The sequence below is a fragment of the Pelodiscus sinensis genome, chromosome 4 (assembly GCF_052426305.1).
Source record: "Pelodiscus sinensis isolate ZL-2025 chromosome 4, ASM5242630v1, whole genome shotgun sequence".
Taxonomy (NCBI): domain Eukaryota; kingdom Metazoa; phylum Chordata; order Testudines; family Trionychidae; genus Pelodiscus; species Pelodiscus sinensis.
Window position 1 is genome coordinate 31,969,901 of NC_143055.1, and position 24,845 is coordinate 31,994,745.

General features: G+C 40.7%; 1 protein-coding gene across 4 annotated transcripts in view; it reads left to right on the top strand.

Moving 5' to 3' along the window:
• Positions 1-24,845, top strand: part of SLIT2 (slit guidance ligand 2) — a 396,011-nt gene that overhangs the window by 332,957 nt on the left and 38,209 nt on the right. For all 4 annotated transcript variants that reach the window (XM_075930668.2, XM_075930669.2, XM_075930670.2 and 1 more), the window contains exons 24-28: positions 6,570-6,641; positions 9,102-9,265; positions 17,239-17,363; positions 17,475-17,572; positions 19,036-19,175. In XM_075930668.2, the coding sequence (XP_075786783.1) occupies positions 6,570-6,641; positions 9,102-9,265; positions 17,239-17,363; positions 17,475-17,572; positions 19,036-19,175 (599 nt within the window). The remainder of the gene's footprint in view (positions 1-6,569; positions 6,642-9,101; positions 9,266-17,238; positions 17,364-17,474; positions 17,573-19,035; positions 19,176-24,845) is intronic.

Here is a 24,845-nt window from a genome sequence, read left to right on the forward strand (position 1 = left end):
GGGCCCCAGAGATCCCTTGAGGCATGCGTTCAAACTGATAAAACCCCAATGGGCAGATGAAGGCGGTCTTCTCCTTGTCCTCTGCTCCCAAGGGGATCTGGTAGTATCCACTTCGAAGATCCAATACTGAGAACCACTGGCTTCCCAATAAACAATCTAATGCATCTTCTACTCGGGGCATTGTGTACTGGTCAACCACAGTACGGCGGTTCAGGGTGCGGTAGTCAATACACATCCGAATTTTCCCATTCTTTTTTCGGACTACCACAATGGGTGAAGCATAGGGGCTGTGGGACTCAGAAATGATGCCAGTTGCAGCCAGTTCCTGAAGGTGATGTCGCACATCATCCATCTCTGAAAGTGCAATTTTTCTAGATCTCTCCCTGAAAGGTCGGGGATCATGTAGTCTGATGTTATGCTCAACCCCTTTGGCACACCCCACATCCCACTCATGCAGTGAGAATACCTTGGGTCTTTCAGAGAGCTTCTTCCTCAGGCGATCTTTCCACTCTTCGTCCAAGGGTGAATCTCCAAAGTCAAACCTTGATGGATCTATAGTCTGAACGTGCGGTTCACACTGGGGACTCACAATCGATTCAGTCTCGAAAAGATCTGCTATCTTTTGCCCTTGATTCACAATAATATCACGACTTGTTTCATTCGCAATCAGTACTGTGACTGTGTCCTGGGATGCTGCTGGTAAAGTTATAACTCCACAGGGGACCAGGACCCCATCAGGAAGCTCTCCCTCAGTTGGTTGTTCTACCATGGCGAACACTCGTTTATTGCCTTTCAGCCAGGTGCTCATGACGAGCACTTCCTGCTCTGTCCTTGCAGGCACTACTAAAGGGTTTGCGCCTGCATACCTTAGAGTACCCATTGGTAGCTCAGACATCTCCTGTTTAGCATCTTCAATCTTCCTATAGGCTTCAGCACAAAGGGTATGGATCATCAGGGTATCCAGATATTGGTCCCCAGCCCGTCGTCTGCAGTATTCTGCGAGCACCTTGAAGAGACTGGAGTTGGTCCCTATCAGTACTGACACATCAGGGACCCCTTTAGGGTCAGGGCATATCAAGGCTACTGTGTCCACCTCTTCTCTTATCCCTGCCACCTCCTCAGGGAATTCCAAATGCACTATGACATACCCTTTGTAGGGATATTCGTTCATGCTGAGACCACACAGGCCAAGGCCAGTCAATGGCTGGATAGGCAGGTGCCTGAGCACCTGTTGGTAGAATGACTGGAATATAATTGTCACCTGAGATCCGGTATCAAGCACTGCTTTGCACTCCACCCCTTCAATCCTTACAGTGACCTCTGCTCGAGGCCCTATCAGTCCTGAAGGGATCCTAGCTGAGTGGTCTTTTCTGGGGAATCCGTCAAATCCTGGGGGCCTGGGTGGTCCCTGTCCCCCGACCGTCTCATGACTGATTCTCAGCTTTCCATAAACTAAACTGGGGTTTTCCTCATTTGGGCAATGTGCAGCCCTGTGCCCATCTTGACCACACCGGTAGCAGAAGAATGATCCTCTCCTCTTTTGGCTGGGTGGGATGGCAGCTCCAGGCGCTGACTTATCCATCAACACAGCCTGAGGTTCCTCATCCCTGCAAATCCGCGCTTGGTCAATGGCTCTCTGCAACTCAGCAATCCGTTCTGTCAGGACCTGAACTTGCTGGGCAATGTCTCCTCTGGTGTTCACCATGAGCACACCGGCTGTTTGTCGGGGTGCAGCGCTGGTTGGCTTAGGCCTCTGGGCCTCCCAAAGCCCACTGGTAGCCTGCCTTTCTTCCTCCTCTCTGACCTCCTTTATCAGTTGGGAGTACGCAGGGGGGTGTTCCAGTCGTTCTCTTAGCCGGAGGTGTAGTAGAATCGGGCTGTAATATGGAGTTCCTCTTACAATTTGAGCCAATCTGGTCTGGTCCATCTGCTCAGCAGTCACGGCTCCCCTAATGACAGCTCTCTGCAGCAACTTCTCCAACCTCTGTACATAGGCTGAGAGCTTCTCTCCTCGGTGCTGCTTAGCATTGAGAAAGTTACAAAAACTGTCTTCAGGACCCTCCATGCTCCCAAAGGTGTGTGTGAGGGCCTCTAGGCAGTCCTTTACACTGACCTCAGGGTTAGTGAGCTTCAAGGTGCGAATCACATCTAAAGCTGGGCCCCGGAGACTGTCTACTAAACATCTTCGTTTTTCTCTGTCTGGCACAGCCCAATGCTCTAGCATTTCAGTGGTGTGTTCCAGCCAGGGTTCAAACTCCTCTTCCCCAGGGAATAATCTTAACTTACAATAGGAACTTGCCATAGCATGGGATAGCACACATTTCTCCAAGATTTGCCCCAGGGCTTTTGCCCAATCATCTGCTGAGGTTGCTGCCTCTGAGCTAGAGGCTTCTGGGCCAGGGCCCAACAAACCTGACAGACAAGCCATGATACAAACAGTAATGCCCTCAAATACAAATCACAATTATTTCCCACAACAGCAACTCACTCAACATGTGCTTGCGAGGGGTACTGACCCAGTAAATCCCGGACGAGCCCCCAGAATGTAGCCCTTCTGCCGGATAGGCCTGGCAGGAACCAGGGCTGGGTTCAATATCTTGGGGTCAATCTCACAAAGAACTGGCTCGAGCCCCCACCCAGTGATCTGGGAAATTCACGCACCCCTGGGCGCCTCTGAGAGGCAATGCTTCCCCACTCGCAAGCACTGAGTCTGAGTGTAGGAAAAGAACATTTAATGAAACAGAGGAAGAATTCATACGGCATTAGCTTGGGGAAAACACCACAAACAGAGTTCATAACCCAAACATGAGCCCCCACCCCGGCCAAGATTCGCTCGAAGTCCACCGACTCCCCAAAAGTCTCTGTCCCCACAAGTCTCTGTGCCACCCAGAGTCCCAAAGTTCACCCACAGGGTTTCACCTCCCAACCTGGGTAGAAATGGGGGTGGGGAGATAGGTAGGGGGCACCTTATACGAAACTCCGCTACGCTTCACCAGCTGTCTCGTCCCACACCTCTGGACGCTCCGCTGGGCACCTGTCGCCGCTTCTCGCCTGCTGCCGCTCCACGCCACGCCACTGGTCGCCGCTCCTCACCTGCCACCGCTCCATGCCACGCCGCTAATGGCCGCTCCTTGCCTGCCGCTGCTCCACGCCACGCTGCTAATGGCTGCTCCTCACCTGCCACCGCTCCACGCCACGCCGCTAGTCGCCACTCCTTGCCTGCTGCCACTCTACTGGCTGCAGTAGGTCTGGCTGTCAGCCAAACCAGTGATTTCAGCTTAGTGATTTCAACTCTCAGCCAAACCAGTGATTTCAGCTCTCAAATGAATCCAGCTTTCACTGGACTAGCAAACAAAAAGATTCCTCAGGGAGTCTGCTTTAGGTCTGTCCTTAAAACAAAGGGGGAAAGGTGCAGGCTGGGCCAGTCTTATAGCTCACACCTGGTAGGTGTGAAGCAGGCTGACTCAAGTCCTTTAACCCTTTCCCCCAGCTCTGTTCACTCAACTCTGGAAGGGGGGAGGCTTGTTCTTCCGAGACCTCTTACCATGATGGTGGTGTCTCTCCTGCAAGCACTGGTGGCATGTTTGACAGTTCCCACATTTAGGGGTAGCATGATTAGTGACCCCCACAACAGTCCCAAATTATATACAATTCTCCACATTCCATTCCAACACTGACCCTCCATCAGCCCTGGCTGAATGGGATTTACATAGCCACACCTTGGATTCTCTCCTGAGCAGTATTTACATGTCAACAGTTAACAGTTAACAACCTTGTAGAGCTAAACAACTGTAGTGGGCACACCCACCCCTCCTTTCAGCTGGCTGACAGCAAGCAGCAGTTCAGCCCCTGCTTACATATTGTTCAAATTATTTGAGAAGCCAGTTTGGCTTCTCCTATATGGGAGTTCAGTATTCTTAAGGGATCTGCGAAGTTCTAAATGCAACCCACTTACGGCACCAAAATGAGAGGCCACTCATAGTAAAGTGAGCAGTTCTGTGGTTCCCCCTCTTCTTTCTTACCCAATGAATGAAACATTTTAAAAGTCCTAATTAATATCACTAGATTCTGAGTTATTATTACCAGATCTGACTGGGGCAGTTCACACACCTCAGCTATTATTTCACTATCTCATATTTGTACCATATTACTCACATTTGAGGGGGTTTTTTTTCCCAACCACCACAGCTAGAGTTTTGCTGTTTGTTTGTTTTTTAAATGAGAGTCTGGAGGACAAGGTAGTAGCTTCAGAGATGTGCCTTTACAGCATACAAACACCAGCAGTTTCCAAATCCTGGTTCAACCCCTTCAGCTAATCACTACCCTTTGCACTTCAAATAACTACTCCACCAAAGGGAGTTCCTTGTTATCAGGACCTGACCTCCACCAAGTTGTGATCCTGTCAAGATGGCAATATTGAAGAAGAATAAGGAACTCCAGACTGATTCAGAAAATAGTATTATACAAACCAACCACATAACTTCATAAGGACCCATGCAAGAACCCTGTTCAATTGTCCAAGTCTATGAGTATCCATCACAATCATTCTAAATCCTTGCATTACGCAAATGCTTCAGGCTATCTGACTCACATAAAAAGCTGCTGCCTCAGTAATTATGAACCCCAAAACACAGCATATGAACTGCAGCTCTGTTACTATCCTCCACCAGTAAAGGCAAAGAGAATGGAGAAGGGATGGTAGGATATTGATTTTTGCAGTGGAACCAGCAGTGTGTAGTATGAGGTATTCTTTTTGTTGAGGCCACAATTCCAATAAGCCAGTTCAGGCACTTGCACATGTCAATGGGAGCCTCTCTGCAAAAAGTGGTGCTCAGCTGATTGGTGTTGCCTGGAACCATACCCTGCCTTCCCAGGGTAGAATTTCAGGCAGATAGGGAGGGCAGCAGCCGTGAGCTCCAGGACGTGGCTTGCTTTCCATCCCTTCCCTAGGAGGCTAAGGAAGTGAGGGGAAAGTACTTGCATTCCGTGGGTGAGATTATGCCAATGAAACACGAGATATTTAAATCCCCTCTTCATTAGCAATTTCGGTCGGCTACATTTGCATCCCTAGTCCCAACTAGGGAGCAAGTGTAGATGTACCCTTAGTGTCCAGGGCATGGGATGAAAAGCTAGCCGCGTCCTGGTACGCATAGCTTCTGTGTCTCTTCTGCCCTTTCCCCCGCCCCTCCCCACACACCTGTCCAAAATTCCACCCTTACTGCCTTCCTGACCTGAGGGCAAGTGTACATGATTGCCATATTAAAGAACCATGCTTCCTCCTGCACAGTGGAATCACAATTCCCTACTGTCGTTATAATTAGAACAGGTCAGATATGAAGTGTGATCCAGGTCTTATGATACTAGTCCTGAAGCCAAGGTTCAATTCTCATCTGCATCACAGACTTCCTGTATGATCTTTAGCAAGTTGTTTAACTTTGGTGTGTCTCTGTTCCCTATCTGGAAAATGGAGATAATAGTACCTCACTGCTTGTGAGAATAGTACCTCCCTGCTTGTGAGAATAGATACATTAAATATGCAGATGCTGTGATCACATGGGCCACATTAATTACCTTAGAAATACTTTTTTGTATAAAAATGACTTCTTAATTTTTTTTCAGGAAAAGAATTTTATTTGAAATCTGTTGGTTTTCCAACAATCTGAAAATCAAAATTTCCAATTTCAGTTTATTGAAAAATGTCCAGTTATCCCACTGGGAAAAGATGAACAGAGGTTTTGGGGTTTTTTTCTACTTTACTGTTCATTGAAAAAAGATTCCTGCATGAATTGCCCTTTTTAAAAAAGCCCTAGTTATATGTTGTTTGTTGGGGGGGTAGGAGTGTTTCTATCCACACAGGCAAGTTAGCATGTTATAACGCAGTGAACCAGATGTTTCAAATCGCGGTTACTGTGTATTGTATATACAGGGCATTAGTTAGCACCTGGATTTTGTTTTTATATCATGTTTTTAAAAACACCTATACAACTTTATTCGTAAACCTGATATATGTAGAATAGATGTATGTGTGAATGAAAGCTTGCGTAGAGAGGGAGGGAACTCTGCTGAATAGGTCTGCCCAGTATGACTGACTCAGCCTTGTGTACTTCATCAATAAATAATTTTATTTTGTGATTATATTATCAGTTACAGACACACAATTGATTTTCATGAACCTTTGTTGCATATGTGTTTATCAGTGTATTCAAAAAGCAATAAAGAGCACAAACACAATCCGTGCTATTCTAGTTGAGCTGCTGTAAAGTTAAATAATTACTTTCTCTGTTTTTCCTGTTTTGAACTCACTGAGTACTACTGTGTTAATAGTTGATCTGCATCTCTCTTAAGCAAGTTTTATTTTTAATTAAAAATAAAATGTTAAGTCCAAATTTGGAACAAAAACCTGATAGGCAAAGAGATGGTCTTGGGAAGGCTGCAAATCCACAGGAAGTGAAATTGAATGTGAAACTGAACCAAGTTTTTAAAATCACAAGCCTGCAAAGTTAAACTGCTGAGTTCTATACATATATAGTTTTTTTAATTTACCCATTTTGGTCATTTTCCCCCCTTAGGTCATTACATGGCAATGATATTTCTGTTGTTCCCGAAGGAGCTTTTAATGACCTTTCAGCATTATCACATCTGTGAGTATTCAATCATATATTATTTTATGTACATGTATATTGATCTCCTGCTTGGATCAACATTTCATGGAAGACTTTTTTTTCCTTGAATAACATCTTGCTATTTTGCTCAGTTTTCTGTGAGCTACAAAGAGCAAAGGTGAATTGGAACCATTAAATGTGCCCATTGATGTTTAGATGAAGATATTGAATCTGATCCTTGCAAGAGGGGAGAGGATTTATTACTGTGTCCCTGAGTTTGACATTGTTGAACAGGTGCAGTTTTTAAGTGTCTTTATCTGTATTCATCTGTTTTGTTGTAAGCAACTAATGGTCCAACTTTGTGTCAGATGTATTTAGCATTTGGGAATGTCGCAGAAATCTGAAGGAGTACTGATTAAGTTTGATGTCATCCTTATTTACAATATATTCAAATGTGCTATCAGGATGACATGTGCATGAAGACAGATTAAATCGGTATGAGGAATTTGAAAGGGACAAATAGAGAGATGGAGGTTATGAAAAAAGAGTGAAATGAATTTATTTTATACAGTCAAAGTAAAATGACAAAGTGGTTTTAACCCTCTGAGTTTTTGTCTTTCCCTTCCCTGATTCCAAGATGGCAGCCATAAGCATCTTTGGTTATGCTCTTCAGAAGATTTTAAAAACATGTATGATCATATAAGTTTGACTTTCTCCTTATTCCCCTCCTCCAAAAAAAAAAAAAAAAAAAAAAAAAAGTTGTTTGCCTTTTGTACTGGCAGTTAGACTTTTGAGTGGACTATTTTCCTCATCACAGCTCTACCTGGTGACATTTTTGTGCCATCTTGTGGTGACATAGCATTGTCTCACCATGTCAGCTGACAGAGCCTACTGCTTTTTTGGAGCAGTGACTATGCATTATGCATTCCAGCTATCGCCTCCCCCCTGCCCCATACACACACACTCTCTCTCCCCCCACACACACTTCTAGAAAGGATAAAGTTCTATCATGGTCTTCCTCCTCATCTCTTCTTAAGAAAGGATATTTTACTCCCTCAGTCTGAAGCTGGAACATCACTCTTCTCTTGGGAGCATATTCCTTCTCTCAGAGAAACATTTCCTCTTTTTCTCTGGAGCAAGAATAGGAAGGGGGGAATATCTCTCATATGAGTAACATGGCAATAAGGAGATAAAAAGCATCTATAAAATTGGGTCTATTTTTTTATTGCTCCTCATTCAGCTTGACTGAATAAGTGGGTTCTGCAGAGTAAATCATAGAAGTGCTTCCTGTTAAGTCTGGCAGAATGTGGAGCATTTCTGCACTCTTCACTCTGTTCAGGGCATTTGAGCAATGCTCTGATCATTTCTCCTGGGATCATTTTTCTTTCTCAGAAGGCCCAGTGGTGTGGAACAGTCTCAAAGGCAGTGGAATACTAAAGTCATTTCCGGGACTGCCTATTGAAAAGGTGGACACATTCCAGACTTATTTCTTTATGCCACCAATATAACTTCATTTCAGCACAATAGGAACCATGGGTTCACTAATTTTATAAGTGACACACTGAATGTATTCTCTACATTAGCCGCAAAACATTTTGCTCCCACCTACGCAAGTTGTAAGAACACTTGTGCTGTCTAGCACGGAAACTTTGACTGTTACAGAAGGCCCTTTACAAATTAAGTAATTCAGAAAATCTTTTAAAATGTTTTAAACAACAAAATTGCTCAAATTATTAAAAATAAATTTTTAACTGTTACATCCAACTGAATTCAAGATAAACAGGCTTTCCATAGAGCCCACTCAGGGGAGAATGATCCAGTGGAACTTGCTAAAAATGTTGTATTACTTCAGATTGTTAGTGGCAGAGACCTGTCCCTCCCTAGCTGCATATCTTTTGGGCCTGCCTTTACTGATGCCTTCAGTGCTGAGCTTGCTTGGAGAATCTCCTTACATAATCATGTTGAGGAGATCAGCAACCATAGCTTTATATTCTTTGGCAGAGCTCCAAAGAGGAAATAATTAATCAGAGTTTTGTGGGGAGAAAGGTAAAAGCAAATGATTTATTCAGGGCATACAGCAAAGGACTGGAATTGAGAAGTATATTTTAAAAAATAGTTTTCCCCAGTTTTTGCAGGCTAGGCTTAGGCCCCAGTTGACGATCCACAGGAGTACAATGGTCTTACTTCATCCTTAGGCTAACTTAACTTCCCACTACAAAATTTCTTCTGCAGATGCTCTTTGTTAAACTCAAATAAACTGGCCATTTAAGCATAAAGGGTGATACTGAGCTCATTAGTATCAATTCTCCAAAGTCCATACTGATATAACTAGGAACAATGGCTAGCATTCTGGCAAAGTTTGCTGCTGAGTCCTAATTTGAAAGCCAAGATCCAGGTAATCCATGTACTGCATTTAGGTTCTAGGAATTTTCTGCTGATAATAGATTTGGTTTTGTTATGTAAAACAAATACACAAAACTCTCATCTTTTTCCTCCCAGAGCTATTGGAGCTAATCCTCTGTACTGTGATTGTAACATGCAATGGTTGTCTGACTGGGTAAAGTCAGAATACAAAGAACCTGGTATTGCACGTTGTGCTGGACCTGGAGAAATGGCAGATAAACTACTTCTCACAACTCCATCTAAAAAATTTACTTGCCAAGGTACTGTTTTATATTTCTTCTGATGTGACTACAGATTTTGAAATTGTACACCTGAATAGTTAAGTTGTGAAATGATAGAATAATCCTATACTCTCTAAAGTTATTCATCATAACATCTTCACGGTTGGGTCCTTTGCCATGGGCAGATCCAAAGTGGATACTTCTCAAATTCAAAGTTATAAAGCCATTGGTTTCAGCAAAGAGCATATCGACCTATGTAGTTCCTTTCTGACAAAAGTTGTAGCAGCTGCTTCTGTGGTTCACAGTGAACTATTATCCCAAATTGCATTGCTGCCTGTCCCAAACTGACACTATTATAACAATTATCTTATTCTTCAAATAATATAGTTTCACTAACTTCTGGTACCTCATTCTCAATATTTCCAGCAAAACTTGGAAACATTTTCATAATTATTAGGTAAGTGAGCCTTGCAGTTTTTGCTGCATCCTAGGAAATGGATTGGATTATAACTAATATTGTGTCTCCAGCACTAGATGCTTCAAAGGGAGTACAAGAAGCATGAGATAATTGCTCTCCATGATGGTCTCATCCTATTTCCCAATAGGTGAGAGTGAAGCAGTCATTTTAAGTTTTATCTTTTTGCCAGTACTCTTTTTGTTCACATAAGCTTTTATTATTCTGGATGTTGTTATCAGTCTCTTTTAAGAATCTGATGCTGCTATTCAGTCTCTTTTAAGAATCTGAATAAGTTTGTGGCCTCAAAGGGTCTGGGATATCCTAACGCTTGGCTCTTGTGTGAAACAGGACTTCTGTTATTTTACATATTATTTTTTCCCCACTCCATTTTTCTTCTTGGTTTTTCTTAAACTTCTTAAATGTATAGAGTACTTTTGCTACACTTCGTCTTTAGATTGTTAAATACTTTAAAGTATGGATAAAAAGATCCATAAATACGGTGGTATAGTGGTACTGCTTAAATTGATAACTCCTCCTGAAATGCTTGATAAATGTAAGCTCAGCTTTTCCATACAAGATTATTGTGGCAGTGATTTAAGTTTATAGACAGAGCGAATTTGAAACTCTATTGATTTTTTTTCATCTCTTAGCAAAGGCTTCAAAGACATGGTGGGCCTATAGATGCATCCTATGCTCTTTCCTAAAATAGTTATAGAATTCTACCCTAGTTGATCTCATCAGAACATTTTTTTTCCTTTTTCAGCATTCTCATCTCAATGAGGCTCCTCTCCACAAGCTTGATGGTGGGAGTCCACCATGCTTTTAGTAAATTAAAGCCTTAGAGTGTCCAAGTTATTTGTTTTGAATTTTACGCTAATTCATTAGGCTTTGCTGTCCCCAAGAGAACTATTGTTATAACCTAACACGACTATTACTCTGAGACCATGTCAAGGCCAGTTCCTTTCAAACAAATCTGCCGCCACGATCATCCAGTCTAACTTGGAGATTTGCAGCCACTCGCTGCAGTGAGTTGAAAGCCCTGTAACACATTAATAGAATCGTACAATAACAGAACCAGAAGGGACCTCGAGAGGTCATCAAGTCCTCTCCCCTGCACTCATGTCAGGACTTAGCACCACCTAAACCATCCCCCTGACAGATGTTTGTCAAACCTGTTCTTAAAAATCCAATGACTGAGATTTCACAACCTCCCTAGGCAATTTATTCCAGTGTTTAACTACCCTGACAGGAAGTTTTTCCTAAAGTCCAATGTAAATTTCTTTTACTGCAAGTTAAGCCTATTGCTTTTCATCCTATCATCAGAGGTTAAGAGGAATTATTTTCCCCCTCCTTCTTGGAACAACCTTTTAGATAATTGAAAGCAGGTATCACGATCTCTCTTTAGTCTTCTCTTTTCCAGATTAAACAAACCCAATTTTTTCAGTCTTCCCTCATAAGTCATGTTTTCTAAGCCTTTAATCATTTTGTTACTCTTCTCTGGACCTTCCCCAGGGTGTTCTTGAAATGTAGTGCACAGAACTTGATACAGTACTCCATTGGAGGCCTTAGTGCAGGATAAAGTGGAAGAATTACTGTTCGTGTCTTGCTTACAACACTCCTGTTAATACATCCCAGAATGATGTTTGCTGCTTTTTTTTCACAACAGTATCATATTGTTGACTCCGTCGTATTACTTTATGGTCCACCATGACCCCTAGATCTTTCCACAGTGCTCCTTCCCAGGTAGTCCTTTCCCATTTTGTCTTTACTATTCAGGTTCCCTCCCTCCCCCATGCATATGTCAGTAATTTCTCCCTCTGCACAGAATGCATTTGGCAGCAGGGACACTGGGAGGAATATTGGTTCTCTAGTGGATGCCTGTGCTGGAACCAAGAATTTGGAACTTTGGTGGTTTCTGCTTTGGTCACATGTAGGTGCACAGACCTGAGAATGGTAGTTTCTTATAATATATGTAGTCAGAGAACAAAAATTGCAGGGAACTCCTTTTTATCGATGTTTGGGTTGCTATTGAAAGCAAAATGTAGTGATGATGTTGGCTTGTGTAACAGGTAGCTACTATCCAATAGAAAACAGCTTTTCCAGTGAAAATCCCTTCTGAGTGGTACAAGATTCACATAAAGGACTCATTGAAAGATGGTGAATTAGTTTTGGAAGTTATAGGGACCACTCCTGCTTTACTTTTTTCCTTAGACTTTTTTCCCCTAGGATTTTTTGTATACATACTTCTAACAGACTCTCAATCTTTTGCTTTTGGCCTTTCACAATCCATGCCCTGCTTCTAGAGATTCCAGGGCCTTGTGGTTTTCTCATACCAGGTAAGGTTGTAAATAGCCTTTGAATGAGTTATCTGGTTAAGACTAGACCTTCTGACCTTCCCTATATGTACCTCAATCGGATTTCTTTCCTAAAACATGCATGTTTAATGTTTGCATCCCTCCTTTTCCTTGGATAAGTTTGTGGGTGATTATTTATTGTATGTTATACAATATCACTATATAAATAATCTTGATATCGTAAATAGCGTGGATTCAGGATTGAAAATTAACTACCTTATAGAAATTATGGTTACCACTGCAGTGTGATTGCATTGTTCTGTAGTTAGGAACCTTAGGAACAACTTTTGTTCAATTGTAACTCAATGTGGACATTTATAAAATTAGGTCATATGTTGGTGATAAAAGATTACTTAGGGCCAAGTCACATCAGGGCTAAAGAGTTTCTCTTCCAACACATTCTTTGTGAGATAATTTTGGTTTTGTTTATATTATTTTTCTTTTAAAAATGTAATATAAACAATGCATCTTATACCTCATACAACAGCCCCTCGGTATTTAACAGATTTATTTGATGAGCAAAGCATATGTGCATGTGATGGGACTTTTATATAATGTACAGCAGAGGTGGGGAAACTTAGGCCCAGAGGCTGGATGCAGCCCCCAGTTTGCCTGGATCTGGCCCTTGAGGCTCATGGCCCTCCCCCCAGCATTGGGGAGCTTGCACTGGCACTCCAGCCTCCCCGCTACCCTATCACAGGGCTGGAGCACACAAAATCTACTAGGCAAGGGCCCCCTAGACACTGGTGTGTGAGGGGAATGTGAGGAATATATTTCTCCTTATCAGTCAGGGGCCACATCAGTGAGGTTTTGGGGGCCCCAACTGATTTTTCTATGGATTAGTGGCCCCCAGCCCAAAAAAGGTTCCCTACTCCTGATGTACAGTTTTGAGCAGTCTCCCGTGGGTCTCATTCTTCTTCACATGAAGCCTTCTTTATTTACACTTCCAGAGAAACAAGAAGGGCCATAGTGCAAATGAAAATCTGGTCCTAGAACCTTTCACTGCTTTTATGCTTTGCAAAGTAAAGGACTATTTAAAGCATGTCAGCTAGGTAACATAGTATAGAAATATATATCCTTTCCTTCTCTATAGGTCTAGCCTAAGACATTCACATTATTTATCTTAACCTTTGTTTTATTTCCATTTATATGTACACACCCAAGGACTTTAAAGTGTTAGCCTATATTTATTTACATTAAAGATTAATGTGACCACAAATTATTTAAAAAATATTTTTGAGCAAGAGTTGAGTTAAAAGTATCTTAATTTTTCCCTTCTTTTTTGTAACCCTATAACTTTCAAAATGGGTGAATCAATTTTTTAAATTTGAAATAAGCATTTATAATGCAAAATCAGGTAAAACTTCAGTTGCCATCACATTGGGACTTGAACTTTTATGTACCCAAGTCACTTTTGAAATTGTAATTTAGGGCTTGTATACATGTTGGTATAATGCATTCTCTGGGAGTGTTATTTGTAAAACACACTAAAATGAAGGAGGGCGGGAGATTATACAAGAAAAGTCTAGGGTTTAATTCTGCTCCCACTGAGGCTATGTCTACACTACAGAATGTTTGCATAAAAACGGCCGCTTTTGAACAATAACTCACGCAGCGTCCACACCTCAAGCACTTTTTTGTGCAAGTAAAACGAAAGAACAGATGGATTTTTCTGGTGTAGGTATTCCTCCTCCTGCGAGGAATAACTCCTTTTTCACAAGAGTTCTTGTGCAAAAAGGTACATGTGCATGGGTAACGGTATTTTTGTGCTAAAACAGGAAAGAGGAAAAAGCACAGGTGGTCATTCTGTGGATAGCTATCAGCACTTTCTTTCAAGAGATTGTGCATGTAGTGTGGACACTCTCTTCCACGAAAGCACACCACTTTTTCGATGCGCTTTTGCAGTGTGGATGCTCTTGCGCAAGGAGCCTATAGTGTAGATATAGCCTGAATGAGCAGAAATAGGAACAGGCCCTCTGGATATGGCCTTAAAGGTGACAACTGGTTTTTATTTTATTTGTAATAGGACTTCTGTAAAGCAGATGATGTTTAATTTTTTCTCACATAGTGTTTATATCATTTAAGCTGAATTCACATTATACAATGAAAATTAGAATGTTGGATTCTGTCTAATTAGGGTAGAGTAAACTGACTTACATTAACCATGAGTTGGTAGAAATTTCACCCAAAGCTCAAAACAGTTCTTTATATGTAAAATACGTATATCTTCCTTTTCTCACACACTGTGACACTTAGTGACCTTAGTTGCTGTGTTGGTATTCCTGATACAAAACTACAGATTACCAGAAATCTCCCAAAACAGCCTCTTCACTCAGGATTTCCACTTAGATTTTTAGACCAAAGAACTTAAGAGGAAAATCAATGCTATAGATATGATTATTTTTTAATAGAAAGATAACCAAATAAAGATTTTGTTACATAAGCAGGAAAGGCAAGTGTCAGCTATGTGGGATATTCAGAAAAGACGAGGAAATAAAGATAAAGGATTACGAGACAGTGTTATAATTGCTCATTTCATTTTTTCAGTACATCACTTGCTCCATTTTTGCTTGATTTAACCATTGAGTCTTTTTGACATTCAGTCAGGCAGGACTTTTCAGATGATAATTTTATGGCATTTGTTTCAACTTTCATAGCTCTGTTGTTTGTCTCTTTAACAGGAACTTAAATTAGTTTTAGAGCTCTTGTTTGAAATAAGGCAATGACCCAAGAATGGTCAGTGATCCATATACAGTTTGTGTGATTGGTCAAAAATACCACTTCCTTACTATAGCTTAGTGCTTTTTATTTCTTTACATTGTCTTACAAGGTTTGACACAGAGTCATACCAACAACAACAGTTTTGAAAGTGAACTGATATCAGCTTCTGCTTGTGCTAGAATCATCTTTGAGGACCTAGCTTTTTGGTTCCTTTGCCCCCATGAATGCCATCTTCATTATAACAGAATCTCCCCATTTAACTCCCAGATAAAATGTTTGACTATCACACAGGTTGACAAGAAAAGCATGAAATATAATTTGTAATTTATTTACTATTTGGTTAAAACAGCATTCTAGTGAACTACTTTAAATGATAAAATTCTCCAGTCATTTTGAATTATCTCTGATTTTCTGGCAAGGATATAATTTTAATATTAGATCTTTTTTTTTTCATATGAAAAGTCTATGTCTGTTTTAGGTGATTTTATGCCCACCACATTTTCCTTTAATGTCGACCTACCCCAAGAGCACCCCAACAATGTGTGTTCAGCTCTGCATTCAAGAAACAGATCCTGTATTACAAGTCTTCTCTGTCACATGCCAGAAGGGCCAGCAGCAACAGACAGATTTAAACAATTTTCTTTGCCTGTCCCCAGCCACTCATCTTGCCTCAATAGTTATAATGTGCAGTCACAGCATTATTAAATAAAAGCAACTAATGCAGGATATTTATTAGGGATGTCAGTGTGTAAACGACTACATGATTAACCAAAAATCCTGGGTTTATCTGTTAGTCCTGTCGACTACACACATTCCCCACCTGTTTGCTGCCCCTGTATCAGATTTAAATCTATTAGAAGCAGCAGTGTTGGGGGGTAAGAGGGCTGCCACGAAGCAGCCTCTGTCTGCTGCAGCCCAAGCTCGCCACAGTCAGAGGCTGCTCTGCAGCAGCAGCCCTGTCTGCGGAGGGGTCCGAGCTCACTAGGGACTGGTTTTGAAAGTGGCTCCTCTCGCAGAACAGCTCCCACCTGTCACCCCATGCTGATGCCTCTGAGTTAGAGGCAGCAGTGTGGGGTGGCAGGCATCTCCCTAGGAGTGGAACCAGGAGTGCACTGGCCTTCGTGGACTATCTAATAGTCATGTACATTTCATGCAGGTACATGACTATTCAATTACATGCTTTCTAACATCCCTACTGTTTCTTGCAAATAGAAACAAGTTGAAGACTAGCAAATTAAAGTTGTAGAATATAATATTGAGAAGGAGCGATCAGATGTAAACTTGACATTATTGCAAAGCACCATAGGTGTCTCAGGGAATTACAAAAATTGTTTTTGTCAGGGTGCTCCACCAAGCTCTAGCAAATCAGTTGAATATAACTGTGCCTCAGCTGAATCATAGACAGCTTCCTGCCCTATTGAGTTGTAACAGCCTAAATTTTCAACTTTACTCAGCTTATTTATGACTTTCAGAATAACACAAAATTCTTTTCAGCTTTAAATAATTTTTCCCTTTGTGTAGGACTACAAAGACAATAAAAATGCAAGCCTCTATTTTACAACCACAAAAATAACATACATGCACTGAACTAGCCTGCCCAGTTATAAAATTGCTTATTAAATACTCCTTTTTACAAACCTCTGCTTCCAAATAGCTATTTGCTGTTCAAGAGCACATGGTAATCTAACCTTGAGGTACACATAAAATAAAGCAGTAAACTAGGCTTTTAGGTCTGAACTGCTACATGTAAAATTAATATAGGAGTCTCAAAGGTTTTGCAGTTTAGTTTAATATCAAAATCTGGACCCTCCTTTGTCTCTGCATCCCCATGAAGTTCTCCTCGCCTCACTAGACTCTCTCATAGACTCTTCTTCACATACTATTGTTAACTCAAATAGCGAGGAGGGGGGGCCAACGGCTTTCTACACTTATCAGTGTTCTTAATAAATGACAGATCCAGTCACCCTTCTGTTTCTTTTGGTCCCATCTCCCACACAGGCCTATGAGGAAAAACCATAGATTTTATTGTCAACATTTTTTGATTATTTAAAAAAAAATGAAAAACAGTACAGAACTGCTTTCTGTAATGCCACGGGGGGCAAGTGTGAAAACTGTAACATTCCTGGTTTTCAGAGACAAATGACTGAGACTATGTTGTTCATTTCCATAAGATTTAAGTGGGAGGCAAGGATGGTAGATGCATATTACTTATATTTTGAGTTGGGGAAAGAGAGGGGTGAAATAGCTGAATTAATTTGGTTTTTTTTACCTTAGTGTTAGAAAAGAAGGTTGAAGGCCAAATGTGTTTTCAGTCTTGATTAAAAATAAAAAAATGAAAAGTAAGGCTACCCCTGTATATGGAATATGCAGAAATGCCGGGGTTAGTAGACACTAAGCAAACTGACACAAGTAAATCATCCAAAATAAACAAACAATGAGAAATGCTAGTTTCTGACTATCAAATTTGTATTTCATTTAAGGTCCTGTGGATGTTAATATACTTGCCAAATGTAGTCCCTGCTTATCGAATCCTTGTCAAAATGATGGCACTTGTAACAATGATCCTGTTGACTTCTACAGATGTACCTGCCCTTATGGTTTCAAGGTAAGTACTGGGGATAAGGAAAATACAACTTCATCATTCTCCCTAGTCATGAAAAAAAGTCTCTTTTGGCTCACTTCCACCAGTTTTCTTATTTTGTTGTTCTGTCTGCAGGGCCAGGACTGTGATATTCCAATTCATGCATGCATCAGTAACCCTTGCCAACATGGTGGAACTTGCCATTTAAAAGAAGGAGAAAAAGATGGATTCTGGTAGGTTTCTTTAATCAATAAAAACAAAAGTCAACCGAGATTGAACTACTCTTGTTAACTAAGGAAAGATAAACTCTTTTTGCTATTACTCCTTGAATCCTAGGAAGGAATGAGGAGAAGAGATGTTTGTTGATAAACACAAAACCACAGCAGTAGTCTTTTTAGGGCTTCTGAAGTATTAGGAAAATTTCTTCTTTCAGAAAACTCAAGTGCTTTAAAAGTGTTTTTTTAAATGATTAGTCAGGGCATATCATGGCAAGACAACATAGTATTGACTTTATTATGTTAATTAATAGCTAGCTAGATTCCTGCTGAAAGAGTCTCACAATTCAGCTGTTGTATGTATTACTTCAACAGACACATGTAAATAAGTTGTAAATCCCAGTGAAACAGAAAATTAATGATTAATTCCAGACCACTATGCCAGCAGATAAACATGCTGTGAGCATTTTTATTCTTGAGTTATTTAATCACAGTACAATTACTCCAGATGTACTTCATGAATTATGAAAAAGAGTTCTTTATTAAATGACTAATAATTTCACATTAGAATGCTAATCTACTCCTCAAGCTTGTTAGAAATGCCACTTTATAAAGAAACATTCTTTATTCGGCAATTCATTACGAAATTATTGTTATTTTTATATCCAAATTCTAGTCCAAGATTAGACTCCAATTCAATATTAACTCTCTACATTTTAATATGATGCCATAGTCATGTTTTAATTAGAATAAAAAGGATACAGTCACAGTTTGAAACCTCATAATCTGTCCTTTCTTTTCAAAGTCTAATTAACAAATTTACAGTTATGGGTGTAATATAAATACAGTGTTGTTAATTACAAAATATTATATCAAATACATTGAATTATATCAAAATACGTGTCACGTAGATATGTGCATGTGTGTATAATATTTTTATTTTATTAATTTTTATATGCTTTATGGTACGAAAACATGAATAAAAGAAAGTACAGTCTCTGCTTTGAAGAGTTTACAGTCTTGATATAAAATACAATGAATATATATTTATTTTGTATTACATTATTATATACTATGTATTAGACTCTAATCCCGCAACAATTTACATGAGTAAAGTTAAGCATGTGCATAATCTTTGCAAGATAAAGGCCTTACATGTAATGATATATTATAACATTTTCATGGTTTTTTTTTGTTTTGTTTTAAAAAATCTGTTTTACACATCAGCCTACATAAGCTTCCTATAATATAAAAGTAGCATGCGTTCTGTAGAGGAAACATTTCATTTTGAAATCCAGTGGTTAGTCTATATTAAAATTATTTTCTGAAAAATACTTTGGCAGGATTATAAAATTTTAAAAATAGCCCTTTTATATATGTTATAGTGCTTAATAACTAATCTTATGTTTAATTTGGTGTTTAGTTGTCTGATTTCCCCAGCTGATGATTCACTGTAAGCAAGTATATTTTCTGTATTACAGGTGCTCTTGTGCAGATGGATTTGAAGGTGAAAACTGTGAAGTGAATGTTGATGACTGTGAAGACAATGACTGTGAAAATAATTCTACGTGTGTAGATGGAATTAACAACTACACTTGCCTTTGTCCACCTGAATACACTGGTAAGAACATAAGAGAAAACACTGGCAGTCTAATGCTAATTGTAGATGAGTAGTATTGTGCTTGAAAGTTTGTGGCTGACCCCTGGCTCCACTGAAGTCAATAGCAGTTTTGCCATTGACTGCTGTGGGGTCAGGATTTGACCCTGTGCCTTTTTAATTTGATTTAGTTGTTTAATTACAGGAAAAAACCTCACACACTACCAACACAGCATGCCAACCAATACTATGTTGATGTGCATTCACTGTTTTGGTTTTTTGTTGGGTTTTCTTGGGTTTTTTTTTTTTTTTTTTTTTTTTGTAATTAACAACACTTTGAAATGTAAAATCATGAAAATTTTGTTTTAATTTAAATTATAAAATTGTCTTCACCGGCTAAGCCCAGTGGAGAACAGTCTTTCTTCTAGGAAAGACTTAAAAATTAGGAGCTGTGCAGCTCTAAAGACCAACTCTTATGGTTTCCTTCGTCTACATCTGCAAAATATTAACGGAGCAGAGAGCTTACACTCTGTCACAACAGTGGTTGTGGCAAGAGCTCCCTCTACATTTAAGCATAGTGATAACAAGGAAATGTAATGTTTCCCTCCATTCTCAGTCCCAGTGCGCGCACACACGCTCCCCAGCAATTATATCTTTTTGTTGTTCGCCTCTTGATGTCAGTTAAAGGCCAGGCATAAACCATTCCTATTTCATATAAAGGGCAGTTTTTCAAGTTTTATTGCTGTTGTCACTCATACAGACTCTGTGGCTTCAGATAGACAGTGGGAATGGAAGATACTGAAAATAAAAAAAAAATAGCAAATGGGAACCAGGATATTTGATATATTGAAATGCATTCTCTGTGTGTCAGTAAATTGCTAGGTGCATGTAGGGGATAAAATCATAAATCGTAATAAAAAATACAACCTATTGAAAGAATTGCTGTGACTCCAGAATAAAGTCTACTCAATCATTGGGTCCCATAATCCCAATTGGTATTCCTTCCCCTAAGAAAAAACAGAAGAAAACAGGTGAGTCTTGCAGTATGGTATAAAAAGCACTAAATCTGGTCTCTGGTAGATGGCCTCCATTCTTCTGTTTAAACCAGGGCAATATTCACTTGAATGCCACACCCCAGATGCCCACACTTTTAAGCTTTAAAACTTAAAGCCTAAACCTGAAGCTTGGAAATCAAATGGCAATGAGTATAGGTCATAGAGCTTTGGTGTAATGTGTTTTTTACAAGCAATACCATTCACAAGTCAGATAACTGCATTCTTATACCGTCTGCAATTTCCAAATGATTTGGTGGTGTGGCTCAACAGCAAAGTTATGAATAAGTGGGGTGAGATCCACATCTTAAAAAAAAAAGGACATAATGTTATGTAAAGTACAAATGACTCTTGCCATTTGCTCCTATCAGTATATCGAGGAGCAACTGTTGAATCAAGAGAACCCCTTACTATAAGTCTTAAAACAAGCTGTAGCCAAATAATAGCTCCAGTAAGGGCACATATATAATGCTTAGCATTTTTCCTATCATCCTAATATCAGTCTTAGGTGGGTCTCAGCCAGCCAGCTAGCTAGCTGTCACCCATTTCACACCATTAGCCTCTAGATAAGTGATTCCACATGCAGATTGAAAGAGGTGGGAAATGTAGAGCTAGGTGTCATTAACAAAATATTTTCTGCATTAGCTTTTTTGAGGTGTGTTTTTTTATATCCCGGGAAAAAAATAAGACATCTTATGCATGAGCTTTTATTCCTAGTTATTTTGTGGCATGTTACCAGTATTCTGGTTTGTTTTTGTTTTGTGCCCTTTGTCTCAGTTTTTGCTCTAGAATTAATTTATGTAGTAACATAAAATTATTAAATATATTTTATAGAATGTCTGTCCCACTTTGCTTTTTAAGTGTGTTTAGGAAAATGTAACACAGATTGGAAAGGTAAAAAATTTGGTAATGTGTTTTTATTTTAATTTTCTGTTGCAGCTGTTTGTTTTTAGTGTGGTGACAAAACAGTACTGTAACTTTAAAAACAAAAAAGGTGACTTATCCCTGGGGAAATGTCAGGTAATTACATTTCTGTGGAGGGTAGAATTCTGTCCTTGGACAGAACGACTCTAAGAAAAAAAACTTCATCCTGGTTTCTCTAAATCAAAACTTTGATTTTGATTTTGTTACTTTCAGACTAGTTTAAAGGAATAATTTAAACTCTTAAAAACAATGAATTCTGTTTTCAAAGATGTACTGTGTATTCACAATTTCTGTTTAAGTCAATGTAATCAGAGGCAGCAGTACGTTCTCAACATCTCTGAGGATATGGCCAAAGTGTAATATTTAATGATTATAGCCAATACATTAAAATACTTAAGTACCTCTCAGGCTTTCTTCATCCTGCCCTGCTCTCCTCCTGCCAAATACTTTTTTAAATAGAAGTGGCCAGATTCTTAACTCCCTGACTTTTATATAATCTATACACACTGTAAAATCAGTTACTGTGATTTCATCCAGTGTACAATAGCTTTACATCCTGCCTAACTCACTCTGCAGTCTGAAATAAAGACTATTGTGTTACAATTATAATTTTCTACAGTTAACAAACCATGTCAAGATCTGAGATTGGAAAAAGTGGTTTATACTCTATATGCTACTATGTTACCATTGGTTAAAGGTCACAAGTTGTTTTTATGATTTTTTTTGTCTGCCTGATTCAAAGGCAAGTAACTAAATCTCAGTCTGTGTAACTCAAGCTGCATGAAGAACTTTGTAAAATTCATGTACTGCAATCTTTGCATACGGCAACCTATTGTCTCCCACAGCTCTGGATATCCGGACTGCTCTCCCCTTTGCAGCTTCACAGAGGCAAATCAGTGTTTTGACATTGCAATCTCTGGTCATGTCCCCCTGGCTTCAGTTTGCCATTGTATTCTCCAGGGGCAGATGACTGTTTTGTGGGGCCCCGGGCAGCGTAACTCCGCGGGGCCCCCCCTTTTCCACGGCGCATGCACCGTGACGCGATGCGCATGCGCGGTGGCGCCACAGAGAATGCGCGGGGCTTTTTTAAGTGCGGGGCCTGAGGCAGCCGCCCCGTTCGCCCTGCCCTATATCCACCCCTGGTATTCTCCATAGCAGTAGAGTGGCAGTTTTTGTTGCTCGCACCTTCATTCTTCTGTTTATAGCTTTGTCTGCCTACTTTTATGGGCTTCTTTCCAAATTTCTCTTGTTCCCTTGGTTGATTAACCCCTCACGGATTTAACCTTCCCTGATTCGCCACTTCGGTGTCTCCCTGCTGGCTCCTTTGCCCCTGTACAGGCAAGGCAGAACAACCAGGAAAACACCGGTCAGACTGAAGCAGTGCACTGTTTTTGAGGCTGCTTTTCCAGGTGTAGCAGATGATGAGTTATACCCAGTCTACACCCAGACAACCGTCTCTAACTATTTAGTCATGGAACTACCAGACAGACAGACAGATGGGGTCCCTACCACACAAGATAGGCATGACTCAGCAGGACAAGGTTCCAGAAGTCATGAGGAGCTTGAGAATTCAACTTCAGGGTATGTCCCAGAGAATCCTTTCAGAAAGAAGTGTGGAGACTAGTAGGGCCCTAAGTTCTCCCTTCCTCCAGTCTGAAAGTAAGTTCTGTATGCCCTGGGGAAAGAAGCAAGGTATCTAATCAGCCTCTCTCCTCTCAAACTAACCAGTCTCCTCCTTCCTACTGGGGGAATGAAACGCAGCAGAGAAGGATTCCGATTCAAGCCTCTTGTGAGGGCTTCAGGCCTTAAGGACGACAAACTAAAAAAAAAAAAGGGGCTTCACCAAACCACAGGAGAGCTATTACACTCCTGATCAAGCTAAACAAGTTTAAAAAATACAAACAAGCAACAAGGAAAGGAAAAATCTCACACGCACACACACACACACAGAGAGAGAGAGAGAGAGAGAGAAGTCATCTGTCGTCTTTCCCTTCTCATCCTCCGTCCCTTCCTCCAAATCCAAACAGGAACAGAGAGGGGGAGGGGTTTGGCTTTTTTTTAACCCAGAGAAAATTAAAGCATCAAGGCCAGTCCATAATTCAAATTAAACCTGAGCAGTCTCCTCAGATTAAACCTTAGAGTATATCTACACTACACAGCTTTTAGCAATAAGGCTATGTCAATGCAGTCCTGTCACTAAAAGTTGGCACATGTGAATGCTTTCTGTTGGCATTTTTACCAACAAAATACTTCCACCTGGAAGGAGCAGGTTTCATTTGCCTACAAAGCAGCATTCACACATGCATTTTCCATGGTAAAATCTTGTCATTTGCAGGGAGGAAATCAGATTTAAGGATTTGTGAATGACAGAAGTTTTGTTGAGCTAGTGCAAGTGTGGACATAGCTTAGAGTAAATTTCTTGTTTCAAAATCCTTCCCTGAGGCAACAATACTGCTTCGTTCTTCCTTCAGGGAAGTGGTTAGGGATGAATGGAACAAGCTTGATAAGAACAAGACATTAACGAAAGCAACCTCAGGCTATAACATTCAAGAACCTAAGGGCTTTATTGATGACTTTGTAGCTTCCTTCCCTTGAGGTGATTAGCTCATCTGAAAGAGTTTTCCCCACGGATCCCATGGATAGAAAGACAGAGGGCACTCTCAAAAATGACGTTGAAGCCCTCTGTGCTTCCTTCTGAGCATCTTTTTAGCTACCTGCTTTGCAAGAGCATCTCTTTCCTGATGGGAAGATCTCAAAGCCCTTATGGACAAAGAGTGAATGCAATGAGCTTCTCAGCCTGAGCCAAGCCTTCTAGCTCAGAGCCAAATACCCCCTGTGTCTCCATCTCTGGACTGTGGATACTCAAAATATTTCACAAGGAAGGCAGACAATTGAGGCATGGGGACAAATGCCCTTTTCCATAGTTGGCTGCAGGGCCTACTGCGTGCATTGCCACCCTTCCCACTACTGTGGAAGATGGGCCAGAAAATAAAATGAGAACCTGTGACAGTAAATCTTCTAATTGCTCAATGGCTAAAGAGACCTTGATTCTCAGATCTCAGTTAACTGAAAGTGGAACCCCCACACCAGCTTCAGCGGAAAGCGGGCCTCTTCTGACAAGGCCCTGTTCTTCATGTGGACTCAAAATGGCTTCAACTAACAGCAAAGCTACTGAGAGGAAAGCACTGGAAGTTTCTTCTTGTTCTCCAGAGTCATTAAGACATTGCTTTAGTCTGGAAGGCTATAAACACACTCCTCTATCTGGTCCGTATTCTACCAGTGCACAGTTCACTGCATATCCTGGAAGTCCTGGAATTCTAACCACTCTGTACTTCTCTAGAAAGGCATAGAAAGAGGCCTTCAGCCCAATACCATTGGGCATCAGGTGTCCACTCTTAGTACAGTAGACTTCCGATAATCTGGCACCCTGGGACCCAGGTGGTGCCGGATTATCTGAAATGCCGGACTATCAGGAGGTACTCTGGCAGGGGCGGGTCTCTTCGGAGGAGAAGCGGGGGAGGGGGCGGGGGTGTGCCAAAGCAGCCGCATTCAGGACGTTCTAATCAGTTACACTTTCTCCAGCTGGATCCACAGCCGACAGGCTGTTAATCTACCTTTTCTCTCTACTGCATGGAGGAGAGAGGGCAGGGGAAGGTAGGGGTCGGCGGGGGAGGGGGCGGGGGTGTGCCAAACCCTCCCTCCTGCTGCAGGGAGGCAG